General features: G+C 38.1%; 1 protein-coding gene across 2 annotated transcripts in view; it reads left to right on the top strand.

Annotated features, from left to right (window-relative positions):
• RIT2 (Ras like without CAAX 2) overlaps positions 1–15,654 on the top strand; it is a 186,094-nt gene extending 170,440 nt beyond the window's left edge. For both annotated transcript variants that reach the window (XM_065046924.1, XM_005500406.3), the window contains one exon: positions 14,121–15,654. In XM_065046924.1, the coding sequence (XP_064902996.1) occupies positions 14,121–14,348 (228 nt within the window). In that variant the 3' untranslated portion in view covers positions 14,349–15,654. The remainder of the gene's footprint in view (positions 1–14,120) is intronic.
• Positions 15,655–16,562: the final 908 nt, after the last annotated feature.

The raw sequence follows: 16,562 nt of genomic DNA on the forward strand, positions 1-16,562 counted from the left end.
CACTGTGTGCAGTTCTGGGCACCACAGGACAAAAAAGACACTAAGCTACTAGAGAGTGTCCAGAAGAGGGCTGGTGAAGTCCAAAGCTGGTGAAGGGTTTGAAGAGAATGACATATGATGATCAGCTAAAGTCACTTGGTTTGTTCATCCTGGAGAAGAGGTTTAGGTTGGACATTAAGAAAAGGTTCTTTACCCTGAGGGTGATGGAGCACTGGAACAGGCTCCCCAGGAAGGTGTCTTGGCCCCAAGCCTAACAGTGTTCAAGAAGAGACTGGACAACACACTCAGACACATGGTGTGAGCTGTGAGTTGTCACATGCAGGGACAGGAATTGAACTTGATCCTTGTGGGTCCCTTCCAACTCAGAAAATTCTGTGATTCTATGAATGAACAATCTGCAGTGAACGTGTCCAGGTGCATCCAGGGTTGGATGTGTAATAGTTCAGCCTTCAGGTTCAAGGAATGATCCTTGGACCTTTATTCAGCACTTGTGGGAATGTATGTGGAGTATTGTGTCTCTTTTAGGCTCCTCAGGACAAGAAATACCTGCATGTACTGGAATGAGTTCAGCAGAAATTCCCAAGAGCAAAAAAAGTAACAAGAGAGGCTGAGAGATCAGAGCTGGTGGATTTGTTCAGCTCCATGAACACAAGAAAAGCCATCTGGTTGTCTTCATCCTCCTAGTAATCCGCAGAATGAAGACAAAAACCAGATTTTTCTCGGAGGTGCACAGTGAAAGGATGTGAAGAAATAAAAAATGTTCGGTAGCACAAGAAAACCTGATTAACTGTGAGATTTTCTTTTTTTATCATGAGAGTGGTTAAAGAGTGGAACAAGTGCCCAGAGAGGCTGTGAGATTTTCTTACTTGGAGGTGTTCAATACTTGACTGTATATGACGTGAATAATCTGCTCTGATTCGAACCACTATGAGCAGGAGTTTGGAAACCGACTTAGAGACATCTCTTATATTCTAAACCATGCTATGATTCACTGATTTCTATACATATTTTAGAAGAATATATTTAATTGCAGGTTGAAACATTCATGTCAGCCACAGAAACTGTCTCTTTTCTCTGAAATGAGATACGTGTTTCTTTTCCTGCATCTTTTTCTCAAAGATATCATATATATCCACTTATTAATATTCCCTCCATCAAGTACAACAAAACTTTACCACAGGCAGTTGTCGTTTTCTAAGCCATTTAATAACACACATTTTATTTCTAAGGGTAAAAAATATAATGGGGTGATAACATGTTCTGAATTGCTAGTGACAGTAACTGTTAAGGCTTCAAGCATTTACTCTTTTGCACAAGCTGTTGTTTTTAGTACAAGCAATTTCATTCCCCCAAACCTAGGCTTATTTATGTATTTAAGGAAAAAAAAAAAAAAAAAAAAACAACCACGATAAATGACTTATTGTTTGTCTTTCTCATTTTTATACCTGCATAACCAGGTAAAGATGTTACATTTCCACTCTGTAGTCTGAGGCATGGTGTTGCTCTTCCAGGCATGCATGGTGATCTGCACCAGCTCCAGATTTACCTACCAGCCACCATGATTATCAGTGAGAAAATACAGTTAATAATTAATAAGCCAGATTAGGTTATTCCTGAAAAGCTGTATCTTTCTTCCCCTCAGCTCTTAATACTCTCTATGTTTTAAGTTATTTTTTATCTCCCACATAGTACTATTTATATCTTTATAATAATTTGTGTGTTATCTGTTTCCTGTCCTTCATTTCCAATCTTTCGTGTCTGGGAGGATGCAGAAGCAGTGGTTCACCTGTCTGCTGGTACTCCAGTTTATGACCCACAGTTTTTCCTATAAGAATTTCTGGAAAACATTCAGAAGAGTCAGGAGGACATCCTGGCTTATGGCATCTGCACTACACAAACTGTCTTTTCACCTTTACAGTGCCTTTTCCAGATTCTGGCCAGAGTGCAGGTTTGAACTAGCTAGCTGACTGAAACATTGGAAATAAATAAACATCAACAACCAGCTCTGTTCTGCAAAGGAGCTGATGTTGAACGCCTCCGGTACCAAAGGCACTCTTTAAAGCAGTGTTTTGTCAGCATTCACATCCAAGTTTTGCTGTAAGGCCAAGCTTTTCTGCCAGGTATACTGGAGAGGCTTATCTGATCCAAGCAACCTTTGTTGTGTGTGTTTATGTGTGTAGATGCATGTTCACGCATGCCACTAGGTAAAATGAGCTACAGCTTTAGCAGCGGAGGAAGGAAAATTCTTTTCCACTGGGTGGGAATATGAGTTCATCAACTGTAACGAAGATTTGGGCTCCTAGGGTGTAGTACTACAGTATCTTTTTTACATCAAAAGAATATCTACATCATTGAACGGATACATCATGGCTAGAGAAGGTTAAACAGATGTTTTGAGTGAGAAGTTTCCACTATTCTGTTTGTTAAGAAACTGTTTTCTCATTCTACTCCCAAGCTAGCATATAAAGAAATACTGTCTTCCTCCCCTCCACCAACCTTCCACTTTCTCTCTTCTGCTTCCTTCTTCTCGTCTCTTTAATATTTCCTTTTCTTGTGGAAACAGACACTAACTTGAATCCCAGCCAATCCATTTGGCTTTAGTGAAAATGAAGATTCTAGGAAAAAAAATCCACTGATTAATGCTCAAGCATCATAATTCCTTAAATTTCTGTTAGTAAAGTATCCAAGATATCTTGAGAAGGTATGCAAGAAAGTTTGGGGCTATATTTGATGAAGTTCAGATTCTGCCAGATGCTAGCTGTTATTTTGCTTACCTTAAGGTGCTCATTTTTCTGAGTATAAATCAAAACCCACAGGCAGGAAATATAAAAGGGTTATCCACAGAAAGTGGTGTCTGGATCGAGGGAGTTTGCTGACAGAACAAGCTAAGCATAAGTGTATGAACAAGGTACCATGGAAACTATCCAGATGCATGTTCTTATCCTGCAGCAAAAGTGAGGTAATTTGGGTGAGGTTAGCATGCAATAAGAGAGCTTGCTACTTCTAATTAGCTAAATGTATTCTTACAGCTCTTCCTACCCATTGGCTATTTAAGATTTTTTAATATTTTTTTTTTCCTCAGCACATTCATTTCTCCTTGTTATCCCCTTCATACATGGTTCTTCAGACTCAATATTTTATTATGCATTGTCTACTTTGGCAGATCACATCACATGATGGAGCTCAGTGGATGCTTCTTATGCACCTGCTATTACTCTTTAAAGTTCTTATGTCATGAGTCTCTCTCTTTCAATGTTTCTGTGACCAAGAAAAGACCTTTTGCTCACTCATGAGCCCTCCTTTCAGCAGATTAGAAAGAAGCTGAAAAGGAAGACTCCAGTGAAACTAGCATTAATTTTTTCAGTCAATTCATATTCTGCAAAAGTGTAATATTTTGCCTCAACTAATATTGATGTGGCAAAGATCAATATCGTTACTTTGATGAAGATATGCAAGTATTTCCCTTAATAAGATTGTTTGACAAACCTTCCCAATAAACTCCAACATTACTAAACCCTCAAAAGTAGCTACATTTTCCAGAGGAAAACAAGCAAACAAAAAAAAACACAAACAAAAACCCAAACCAAAACAAACAAAAAACAAACCAAAACCAAACCAAAAAAAAAAAAAAAACCAAAAACAAAAACCCTCCCATTTCCATCAAGTAACATTTTCTATGAAAAAGAACTCAAGCAGAAAGGTGAAACATTCTGTAAGTTGTGCATAAAGTACTTTGATACCTCATACATTTGCAACACTTGCTTAGTTCAGCAAACAGCTTCTGAAAAAAAAAAACTAAATTATTCCATTGAAGTTCAAATCTCTGTAAACCCATTATAAATTCTTCCTTTGCTTCCCTTCTGTCAAATACTCACTTCGGCAGCCTGGACTGTATCTCTGAATCTCAGAAGATGACAATCACACATAGATGGAGGGAGAAGAGATTTGATACAATTTTCTTTTTGCTGCCAGGAACCTGGTAGGGTAGTGCTCTGTGTTTGTCTGCAAGCTGTGTCTGGGAGTGAGTTTAGATGTGAAAACTGTACACCAGAATATATGTGCATTGTGCTCCATACATTGTGAAGCAATATGTGATGTTAGGACACAAAATATGATTTATTGCATTTGGAACAGATATTTTTTGTGACTTTTCTATTCTAGTGTTGGAAGCTCATATTCAGCTTGAGTGTAAAGGGAACTTTCAGAGCTTAATTCCAGCAGTCTAAAAACAATCCATTTAACTGAACACAAGTTTTGGATACCTTATATTGAATGATTATTTCAGTTGTGTGAATCACCGATATTTTTGCCTGTTTATGTGGGGTTTTTTACTTCATTTACAGTTCTCCTTTGTGACTACATGTACAAACACACACAAATAAGTGTATATTTCTTTCAATCTCTTTCTTGTCTTCTATTTAGCTCTCCAGATTTCTTTCTGGTCTCCTTCAAATTTCTTGTATCACATTTCCCAATCTCCAGCGTAAAACTGTGGAAAATAGGACACTGAAAGCAGCATCCTGCTCTGCCCTTCTCACTAACACCTGCTCTGTTTTCTTATCTTCTTATGTCAGCAGAGTGTTTTAAGGACAAAATATTGTTGTCAGAGGCTGTGTTACTCCCATCTTCAAAATAATAAAGTGACAGAGACATTTGCATAGACTACCAGCTATCAGGTGTATTTACTCGGTACTGAATCTGCTTAGTGCCTGAGTCTTAACGAAGAACTGAATTCACGTGATTAGCAGAATTTCAATGTCTAACACATGAATGGAAACAGCCTGCCCCAGTCCATGGGTAGATAAAAAATTGGAGGCTGCTGTATTGAACTGACAGTTAACTTGTTGTCCAAAAAAATAGAAATCACTTGCGGTGTTAAAATAAGTGTTCATCATTACTAACTTTTTATTTGCTTTAAAACAAAACAAAACAAAACAAAACAAAAAACCCCAAACAACCAAACAAAAACCCCAAAATGTACCTTTGCAACTTCTTTCATGAAGAATTCTTTTAGTAACTATCTGTTGTTAGCAGATAATTGATTTTTTGTTGTTGTTGCTTACAAAAAATTGGAAATATTTTAATTTCTTGTGAACTTAAAACTGCAATTCCAGGTGTTTTGTTTGTTGTTGTTTTTTTTTTTTTTTTTTCCCTACAAAACCTGGTGTCTTTCTGTGAAAGTTCCAAGTTGAATGGATGTAGAAACCTCTACTTTTTGCAACCATTTTATGGCCATCAAGGTCTTCAGCTGAGCATTGCAATCAAAGTACCTTTAAAGATGATGGACAATTTAGAAAATTGTCAGATCTCTGAAAAATGCTTTGAGCAATTGACCTGCACTTGTTCATCATGAAGACTGATGCTAAGTATTTAACACTTCCACATTCTCTTCAAATTAGTCCCAGAGCTATTGCTGACTGATGCAAGATCATGTGGCTTTGAGTATCCAATTCAGTCAGATCCCGAGGCCATCTCTCTAGAAATATTTCCTGGTATAAAGAAGCTGTAACCCACTCATCAGTCTTGCTTTTGACAAGACAAAGCCAAAAGAGTACAATCTGTAGTACAGAACAACTTTGGAGTCTAATCTGCAGACATCACCCCAATTCCTCAGTGTTTTTTATGTGAAATGAAATGTTGATTTAATTATTTAGCATTGCATCTGTGAAATAATGAAGTGACATTATCACAAGTCAGAAAAAAAAGACCTAGGAGCCTCTTGTGTTTCATTTGCTTTGCAACTAGGCAACTGCGTAGATAATGTTTCTCTCTACCCAAAACATTTGCCCAAAGCAGGCATGAAATTACCTGGAAGCATAGCTTTTGTGTTACAAAGATACTGAGGATTCAAGTGAGGAAAAAGAAAATCCAAAGTTGAGAGAAAGACCAGACCGAAATCAGTGTTAAGCAGTAATCTCCATCGCAAAAGATGCTAAAAATCTCCAGAAAGTATTCAAGTATGAATTAGCATTCGATCTAAATTTTTTCATATGAAAAAGAGTGAGACAAATGCATTTAATGAAATAGCAACTGATAGCTTAAAGTTTTCATGTAAGAGTGTAGCAATGACCTAGCAGAGAAAATGTAGTCTAACAAACATCAGCAGTGAAGAGTGTAAGAGCAAGTGTTCAGTGACGCTTCATCAGATTACTTTATCAGTTCTCAATATGATTCTTACTGGCTCAAAGAGGGAATTTAAGCTGTGTTTCACATCCTGAATTAGCGAATACCATACAAGAAATGCTTAATTTGAGACAGACGAATGTCTCTGGTTTTGTCTAGACATTTAATTTTTTGAAAGACTAATATCCAGTTTTTCTTTAAAAAATAAGCAAATTAGCTTTATAATTCCACAGTGTTCATACTCTGCCTCTTGAAAATAAGCCATGAAGCTCATCACAGAAGCTCCTGACAGTCTTAGTATTTTCTGCATTGTTAAAGCCTCATTTTCCTTCCTGACCAAATGCAAAGGTGAGGTTAGAGGGGAAAGGAAAGAATATCTAAGCCTCTGTTATGCAGGTATGTACAAAGGTTGGAAAAGCTCAGGATGTGAGATGCATAGTACTGTGCAATGTGCTATTTCTATACCAACCAGTCTGTCAGGGCATAAATTCACACAGCTAGACTGCATCTTCTCTTCTGCTAATCCTGTCTACAGTCATAGCCATTCATGCTAGGTCCCATTTTGGTCACCAATAATTCTTAAGTGTGAAACCAGTAAAAAGTATCACAGAGTGGCAAGGCAGGAAGGAAAACAGGAAAAACTCTTGTAACACACCTTCTGTCAAGTAACTCTGGGACTGAGAAAGAGGAACAGAACTAATTGAAATACCCTCACACTAATGATTAATTGAATGGCAGCTTTTATCTCATCTAGCCTAGTAATCTAGAAAGCTGGCAAAGCTGAGCCTGCAGAACTGTCTGCCATGAAGCTGAAGTGGGGTTTGTTCAATTAATTACTTCTGAAGACTTCCAAATGGATTTAAGAGTAATGATGTTGACATGAAATTCTCCTCTCACGTTTCTGCAGCATGTTACTCATTTGCTTCTCAGACTGTTGAAAATAGGTGTCTGCTTCCCCAGGGACTAAGAAGAAAAATAAGGTGCACATGTTTGATTGGATGAAAAATGCTAGTTTGTGTCAGCAGAAACTAGTTCTGAATTCTAATGGAATTTTGACCAAATCAAATTGTTAACTGAAGTGTATACATTTGCAAATAGGATTATACATATAGGTTAAAATGCTTATGTTTGCAGAAGAAAAAGTTTCAACATTATATTTTCTAAATCGTAATTCACTTTAAAATTAATTTAAAATTCTGAAACAAAACAGAATGTTTGGTTGAGGGTGATGGAAACTGCAGAGTTTAACACTAAGGTTTTTTGTTTTACTTTTGCACTTTGTATGCATTTGTTTAAACCTGAAACAGAGTCATATTGAATGTCTGGCCACAAAGAGGAAACAGTGGTTGCTCACAAAGCCTTCAGCCTGAATTGATTTCCACTTGATCTTGTTTTTTCCCCCTCATTTCAGGCATGTCATTGCTCAGTGATAGGAATATGATAGGCAGTTTATAAATGTAAATATTTGAAGAAAGAGAATAAGGGTAAAAGGGCATGAAATATTTTTTCCTTCTTTTTAAAGAATATTCCATGAAAAATATTATGTGAACAAATAACAACAGTGCTCCTTGTCTTAAAAAGACAGAAAGATTGATTTTTCTGTTTTATCTGGTTCTGCTCAGGTTTTCAACCCCAGCCACTGCTGTAATATCCAAGTATTTGAGCTTTGACCTGAACAATAGCATTTCACACTTGGAAAGCTCCTCATACTAGCCTGTGGAAAGTCTCTGCCACCATGCCTGTTGATACAACACTTGTCCAAGGAAAAAATGAATAACTGTCAAAGTGACATAGGTATAATAGATTTGCTTTTGGGTTAGTGGCTTGGGTTGCACGTTTGTCAAAAATTGAATCAAATGCTTACAGTGAAAGCCTTCGGCTCTAGGAAAGGCAGGTGGTAATATAGGAACGGTCAGCTCAGGCTTCACTGGACTCAGTCCCATATATCAAAATACAGAGCTTGTTTTTGTCCAAATTACTGAGTAGGTCCCTGATGCTTATCAGTGTTGGGTGGCCAGGAGCCACCTGGTTTCATCTGGGTACCTTAGACACAGAGTGGTGAACTAAGACTGCTGAAAATTGATCAGTCCTAGTTGTCATTCAACAGTAATGAGGAAATATCACAGGTGCTGTGTGGGAGTGCCTTCGGGATAAACTCCATAGTCAGTGCTGGGACTAAAAAAAAAAAAAAAAAAAAAAAATCTGTCATATCAGATAGGCAATAACAATTTTTTGCTTCTTATTGTGTGGGATAGCATTCACTTTCCAGATGCATAACATGGACTGTGATCGATAGAGAACCTAGATTCTAGATTGCCTGCCTGTGTCTAAACTGATATCCAGATGCTAATACACAACCTGGCATCTGGTTCTTGTTTTGTATAATGGGGCCTGTTTGGAAACAGAAAAAAGTCCACCAGAGGTAAAGCAAAAGCACATGGATCTGTTTTAGACATCATTCAGAGTATTTGTGGCTGTTCCTACTCCTTTTCTCATTTACTGCAGTTGTCATTAGTGGATTATAACACTATTTGGGTTTAGCAAAAATTTGAAATTTATTGAGGTTGGTCACAAGATTAATATATGTTTTCTAATAACACTTAATTGACAGGTGATTCAGTGATTTAAAAGAATTCAGTGAGATTTGTTATAGTCAATACAGTGACTTGATTACAGATTTGATGATAGCAGAGTCACACTATACCTACAAAAGAGAGAAATCATATACACTTATGCACACACACAGATATGGGGGTGAAACACATACACGCAGGGTTAAAAATCACATACACACACCAGGGAGCAGTATATAGATATAATATACACGTAGGTATATCTATTACTAAAATTTCTCTCTCAAGTTTAGTGAATGACTCACTGTAATGTGACATTCTCAATGGGCAATTCACCAATTTTGTGAAATCAGCCCTGGCAGCATCCCGTCAGAGGGAGACTGTGATCACAGCCTACTGTGATCCAGAGAGCTCAAAGGGTCTCACTTTAGGATTGCTACTTATAGGGTCACGAGATCGTTGACTTTTGGTCAGTAAATTTCTACTCTGGCCAAAATTAGGATGAGGAAATTTCTGGTGCTTCCCAACATTTATTTATGTACAGAACTTTTCAGGTTGCAAGGTCCTCGCACCATCTTGCTCAGGCTATGATCCAAGTAGCAGGCATATTAGGTTGCCAGAAGTAACTGATCATTGCTACCTTTCTCTCACATAGAAGGTCATCTTTTCCATATGGTAGGAGCTCTGACAGCACAGAGGGATTGCCTTCACATCTCGACTCACTACACTTGCATAATGATAATTTTTCTCTAACATGCCTGTTTGACTGGGTACCCAGCTCCCAAGTGGCCCAGGGGAGGCTGAAAGCACCACAGTGGTGCAAACAAGGCTGTTCAAGATGCTGATTCCTTCTCTATCTTCTTAAACTGTTGTTTTTTCAGCTCAAATAAATTATTGCCTATCAAAAATACAGAGCTTGATCAAAAACCACTGGGATTCCTCCTGTTATCCTCAGTGGGATTTAGATGAGCACTCTGTTCAGCAACACGTGTTCCCTTCTGTCTCTGATTAGTGATCAAGACCTCATGTCTTCAGTGAAAATATTCACAGAATAAGGTTTTTTGATGCATAATTATCACTCTGTTTCCCACTGCAAAGTTAATGAGGATTTCCAGGGTGGAAGTCTTAACAAAAATTTTGGAGAATCATTGTAAGTCTTCGTACTATATCTGCAGCCTTCAGACCTCTCCATGGCAACGTGCAGGTCCCAATCGCAGGGGAAAAGCTGGAAAACTCAGCTGAAGGAGAGCAACTGGAACATGCTGTTGCAGGAATTAGATGCACTGGTGGAAACACACTACTTTCCTGCAGGGAGACCACCACTAGCTCAACCAAGGTGATGCCGTTAACTCTACTAATACAATCTTCCAATGAAATCTACTTTGGGATGCTTCTGTTGCTGCCTAACCAAAGGAGAGACAGAGCTGTACACAAAATAATCTGATCCTGATGGAGATTTGCCAGCTAATGACAGTCCAAGGGCAGAGGTATATTGTTGATATTTTTAGTTTCTTTGTACTTTCCTTTTCAGAATCAGACACTTTTATGCTCTGCCTATGGGGGCCAATGATTGCCAGTGCCTCCCCACCCACCATCCCGCCAGGGTGGCTTTGTGTTCTTCTTTTGGTCATGCAGGAGCTGACCTTAGCAGGAACTGGCTGTCTTAAAGATGGCAGCTCATCCATCATGGCTTTCACAGGCTGTCAGCATTACATTTAATCTCACTTGTAATTTTCCAGGGGAGGTTTGCAAAAGCCACAAACAGAATCTTAATACTGTAAAATGTTGTTTGCAGCCAGGGAATACTTCCTGTCTGCATGAAGCTGTGCTGCGTTCCAGCTGCCCTGAACTATCCAGAGAAGAAAAAATCTCAAATTCAGCCTACAGTCCTGTGTGCTATTCACAGTCCACATGGTGTTGTAGCTGGTATATCTTCCCTCTCAACTCACATGTAACAAAATGTGCACTCAGAACCATTCAATTTGCAAGGAAAACATGAAAAGACTGTTCTCCTTGGGCTCACACATCATATTCATAAAGCTTCATTGTCCATTCTGTGGACATGTCATTCTGGAGGGGGTCTTTCTCTTTTTCATGACCTGCTTCTGTAAGTCCTATTTTTAAAACAATCCCAGTTTTTAAAGTTTGGATCAAACTCAGGAAGCTTCGACCAGCTCTTAGATTTTCATTTTTCATTATTACTGCTACAACAGTCTTCCTCCTTCACTCCCTTCTTAAGATTTACCAGCAAAGGAATGAGCTAAATTGGAATCAATATAACTAGAATTATACTCTGGAAAACAATGCCAAATTCAATCACAGAGGGTTACTCTAAAAATGAGATATAGAGCTCTGCTTCCTAGATATATATTCAATAGAATGACCTCTCTCCCTAACCTGTCAGTCTGTGTCATGCTGACAGATCGTATCTTGCTCTGATAGAGGCCCCTGGAAGCTGTAATTTGTCAACAAGTCCCTGGGCTCTGCAGATTTGGGATGGATTTCTATGATATAGTTTCTATTCTGGCAATAAGATGGGAACAAGGTAAATCCCTGGAATTATGTGGGAGTCAGTGACCTCATCAAGGGCTTTATCCCTTGTTTCTCATTACGTAGGTGTCTAACCCCTTGACCGAATTACGAACTGAAATGAAAAATATCTATTTTTCCTCTAGACATCTCTCTATATTTACAGTTTCTTCAGCAAACAGATTAATTAAATTATTTTATTTTAATTGGTGCTGGAAGCGGTAGTGGTAATTATGACAACATTAGATTTCAGAGAAACCAGTTTTCAGCCTTGAAGCTTCAACTAAACGTCCTGAAATTGTTTTTGCCAGGTGTCCTCCTCACGCTGAATTAGTTCATAAAATTTCACCAGAGAAGTTAATCAGTTCCTTAGGGCAAGATTTAAGAAAAATATCATGCTTTGAAACAAACAATTACCATTAATAACTTCAATGTTGTCTCTGTAATTTGGCTGGAAACTCTGGAGTCTAAAACCAAACTTCACTGCTTTTTATAGAAATTCAGCCAAATTTGGCCACGTTACAAGCCTCTAGTCACATAGAGACTGGGAGGATGTTTTTCTGCACAATTTATTTCTCCTGAGTATTCTCCAGTTCTCACTGCTCTTAGCAGTCTTGTTTCATTAAGTAGCATAGCATGTCTTCCCTGCAGTTGTTCTTCCTTGCGGGTGGGAAAAAAACATTGTTTTGATACCAGAAAAGACTAAAAAAAGAGAAAAAAAAAAAAAAAGAGTGGAACAAAAGAGGAGTGGACAAAGGAAGGAAAAGGTAATTTTTAATATTTGAGAATTTATGTTTTTGTATTCTAATTAGATTTAACCTACCATTCTTTAACATGAGGATGTTTCAATTAATGTTATTTTCTTTTTTTTTTTTTTTCCTTTTTGGCAATGAATGTATGAAATTGCCACTTAAACTACAGCTCTATGTAATAATTTGTTCAGAACTGCAGTGTCTCTAACAAAATAAAATTAAAAACACCCCTACAGCTCAAGCAAGCCATAGCAAAGAAAAAAAGTGTTCATAATATCAAAAAAAGACCAAAATAGCCTTCTATGCAGATGATCAATTTCTCAATGGTGCCCAACAGACATGTTGAATCAGGTATTTAGCTTACACAGCTGCCCAGAGAAAAACAAGCACCATATTGCTACCCATCTCTGTTTGCCAAAGGTTGGCAATTATACCAGTTGGAGGGTGGTAACAATCTTTCATTGTGTCAGTGAGTATATCCAGGCTGGCACACAACCTACCTGCTTACCCTTACAGTATTCTCAATTATAGTAAGATCATACCTGTAGCACAGACAAATTATCTTACATGTTACATTATCCTATATGTTACAAAGTTTGCAACTCAAGGCAAAAGTGATGGGGAAGAATTCCCTGCTCGGCATTAAGTGGGTATATACTTGATGTAGATTTATCTCCAGGCTGGAATTAACTGATTTCCTGTTTCATTCAAAATCCTGTTCCTCTCTGTGTCCAGCTTTACACATAAATAGAAAAAAAATGCATGGTGATGTCATAAATTCGTCATAAAGGACACTTTTCTCATTGTAAGTTTGACAGATTTTGGTTGTATCTTGAAACATCAGACTTTATTTCCCTGGCAAACACAAATGGCACATTGATATATGAAGGTAGAAATAAGAAAAACAAAAACTGCAGTGATTGAGACTTTTCATAACTTACTATCTACCCTTTCACAAGGCTGTCTGAAAGTACCTTTTTTTGCCTTTTTATCCAGATGACTGGAAAGTTACTTGCATGAAAAATGATATCTAAATACAAATGAAGACAAAGGATGAATTTTCTTACCTAGAATTTGAATATACACCAAACATTTCATTCATATGTTTCTTTCATTCAGTTTTATGTTCAAATACAGAAAAGAAAGAACTGTCTGCAAAGTTAATTTACTGGCTGGAAAGCTAACTTAAGATTTAGATGCTCATAGGGTTTGCTCCTTGTTTTACTGCAGACTTGCTAATGCTACTGGATGAGCTCCCAAAGTGCAAAAAGTACTTAAGTGGTAGGCAGTGGTACTCTTTATGGTAAACATTTAAACTCTATTTAAACCACACAATAATAAGCAGGTTAAGCATGCTTCCATTTAGCAGGCTGGTAGGTCAAATGCCAAGACATACCCAACATAGGAATTTTAGGAAGAAGATCCCTGTTTCAAAATTCAGGCAAATTCTAGCTTCGTAGTGATTTCTCTGTAGTACAGCTCCTCAAAATACAAAGACACATTTCCTCATATTCTCCATATTCTCCATATTCTCCAGTAAACAAGTCCACTAGGGGAAGATGAGCTGAAAAACAAATATATTTTGGATCTTCACACAGCTCAGACATAAGCTGTGATATAAGTGATAGAATTACTAGCCAAAACACTAAAAGGCATGCTCAGAAATTAATATCGCTAAAAAATCTTCAGGTATGAAAGCTAGTGTGTTTAAAGAGTCAAGCTACCTCCAGGATTAGGTTAGCATCAAACAGTGATTTTCTAGGACCTTTTTTCTATGTAAGTCCTTTTGGCCACCCATTCCAGCCTGTGGAATACAGGTACTAGCACTATCAAACTATGCAGGATTACTGTGCTAAAGAGAGAAAATGCCTGGGGGGAAAAAAAGAAAAAAAGTCCATCAAAATTAGGAAAATAAGATAAATGAGCACATTAATATTGTCAGGATGCTCTGTTCAAACATCTCATGGGTTCAATCTGATCCTTTCACTCTTGAATCTTCATCGTGGGGTAGTGTTAGAATATATTCCTGTAGAATTAAAAGTGGGTGATTTGCAATATCCAAAAAAGTCAGACTTTATTGTAATGTCCTCATATTGTTTCATGTTCTGTGCATTAGCTGATACTTGTGGACTTTTCCTTGTAGGTCTCGACAGAAGAAGGTATGAGCTTAGCCAGAGAATATTCCTGCTCCTTTTTTGAGACTTCAGCTGCCCTCCGCTTCTACATTGATGATGTCTTTCATGGACTAGTGAGGGAAATCCGAAGGAAAGAGTCCTCACTACCTACGGTAGAGAAGAAAATGAAGAGTAAGGATAGCTTGTGGCGGAAACTGAAAGTATCCCTGAAGAAAAAAAAGGGAAGTACAACCTGATGGCAATTCCCTGTGAGCCACCCATCAGGAGCTGACAACAGCAACCTGTAACAGTTCAAAAAGGCAGCAGTGACACAGAATCTTCCAGACCAGGTCTTGGTGTTCCTTCCCTTCAGCCCTCATGCAGAAGTAGCTCCTTGAAGGCCCAATTCATGGTTGCCCTGTGGCTCCTCTGTATTATAGATTAAGTCACTGAGCATACCCTCTCATCCCTTCTCTGCAAATCTGAGTGAAGAAAATACTGTATTTTTTGCCCTATCATCCCTGGCCGGTCTTCAAATGCTAGGAATTAAGCCAACATCCAAGGCAGAACTAGCATCCACCAGCTGTAGGACAAGGGATGCACTTATTGCCTCCTCTTTACATGCATGCATCATGTCACCATCCCAAGACTGAATAACTGATTTCAGTGGACATTTGACTGTTAAAGGACTTTAGGATTTGCCTTTCAGCTTTTAATTCACTTGTAGGCTTAGGGTTAGACTGTGCACAGCCCTCGTGTGTGCATGTCTGTATGCAGATGTGTGTGTGTGAACCAGGCCTGAAGGGAATGCTAGGGGCTCCCAATTTTGACCTTGTAGAGCCCCGTCCTCATTGTGACCTTTCAACTTAACAGGAAGAGTTGGCAAACACAGCACAAGTTATGCTCCAGCTGTCTGGAGGCTGCAAGGCTACAGCTCTATGTCTTCTAGTCTCCTCACCAGGACTGGACAGCAGAGGTGTGGTGTCCTGCAGACATGTAGAGTATCAGAATCATAAACCAGTTTGGAGTGGAAGGGACCTTTAAAAGTCGTTTGATCCAAGCCTCCTGCAATGATCAGGTACATCCTCAAACAGACGAGGTTTCTCAAAGCCTGGCCTTGAATGTTTGCAGGGATGGGGCATCCACCACCTCTCTGGGCAATCTGTGCCAGTGTTTCACCATTGACCATGCCTTTGTGTCCTAACAAGGAGTGCACAAAGGTACTGTTTGTCTGATGCTTCCCAGAGCCCTACCCAGAGCACTAAAGCTCTATTCCAGCATGTAAAAACACCTGCAATATAACATTCAATCCTTGACTTACTAGAGAATTGCATCAGGTCATCTTTCACGGTCCTTGACTATCCAAGTGAATCGTTTGATCAAACTGTTGGACAGGTCTTTTAAATATTCCTTTTTAAAGCTGGTATGAAATTGAGTGCATTCTCATTGACTTTTTCTTTTTTTCTCCAGACTTCTTTTACTATTGATTTATTTTTAAATTTTACAAATAAAACATGCATACATTTTGTCAAAAAAATAAAGATTGTGATTTACATGAAACAATACCTGTAGTCAGTGTCATTTATGTCTGTTCTGGAGGGAGAACTGATAAGATTAGAAAAAATATGCATGTTTTTCACTTTTTTTCTTTGACTATTTTGCAGGATTTGAATTAATTATAGTTTGGACAATCTGAGGGGCAGCTGATTGGTTTTGCTCAGTTAAATTTGAAGAGGTTATGGCTTTATAAAGAATTTGAATTCATTATAATCTGATTATTTTTATCCACTTTCCTATCCTCTCAATAAAATTCAGTGATATTTTTTGACTTGTCAAAAATTCCCCATCAAAAGTACTACTTTACTGTATTTAGTTAGATAATATGTGGTTATATTTCTATTTTGGAAAGATTATTTCAGAGGAATACTAACACACACATATATTTAAAGTGAATATTCTCTTTCATGCCTCCAACAGCTAAAGTCTGTATTTATACTATTGTAATTACTATTATTATTTTACCTGTATTGCAATATAGATTTTAGGTCAAGCATCGTAGAGACAAAGAGATGTGCTTGTCCAAAGAGTTTATGAGCTAAGTGTTGGTGGAGGGACAACAGGAGCCTGCACTGAACAGATGGCAGCAGTAAATAACAAGGGGAAACATCTGTGATTGTTCCAATACTGCACACTGCATAAAGGGGGATGAAGCCATCGTTCCACGCATGAGACCATAGAAATTGCTATCCTGAGAAACCTTCACCAGATGCCTAAGCTCTGAGTCAATTGAAAAACATTTACTATTGGTTATTATGTCATTTCATCCAACCTACTGAGGGACATATTATATCAACATTAGCTTGTCTTTGTAGTTTTAGGGGTGCCTTGCTTCTGGTCAGTGTTCTGTACAGAAAAGAATGCAGAAGGGGGCATAGATAAAGTCTAAGATTAAACCCTAAATGCATTCATAA

The sequence above is a fragment of the Columba livia genome, chromosome Z (genome assembly GCF_036013475.1).
Source record: "Columba livia isolate bColLiv1 breed racing homer chromosome Z, bColLiv1.pat.W.v2, whole genome shotgun sequence".
NCBI classification, from domain to species: domain Eukaryota; kingdom Metazoa; phylum Chordata; class Aves; order Columbiformes; family Columbidae; genus Columba; species Columba livia.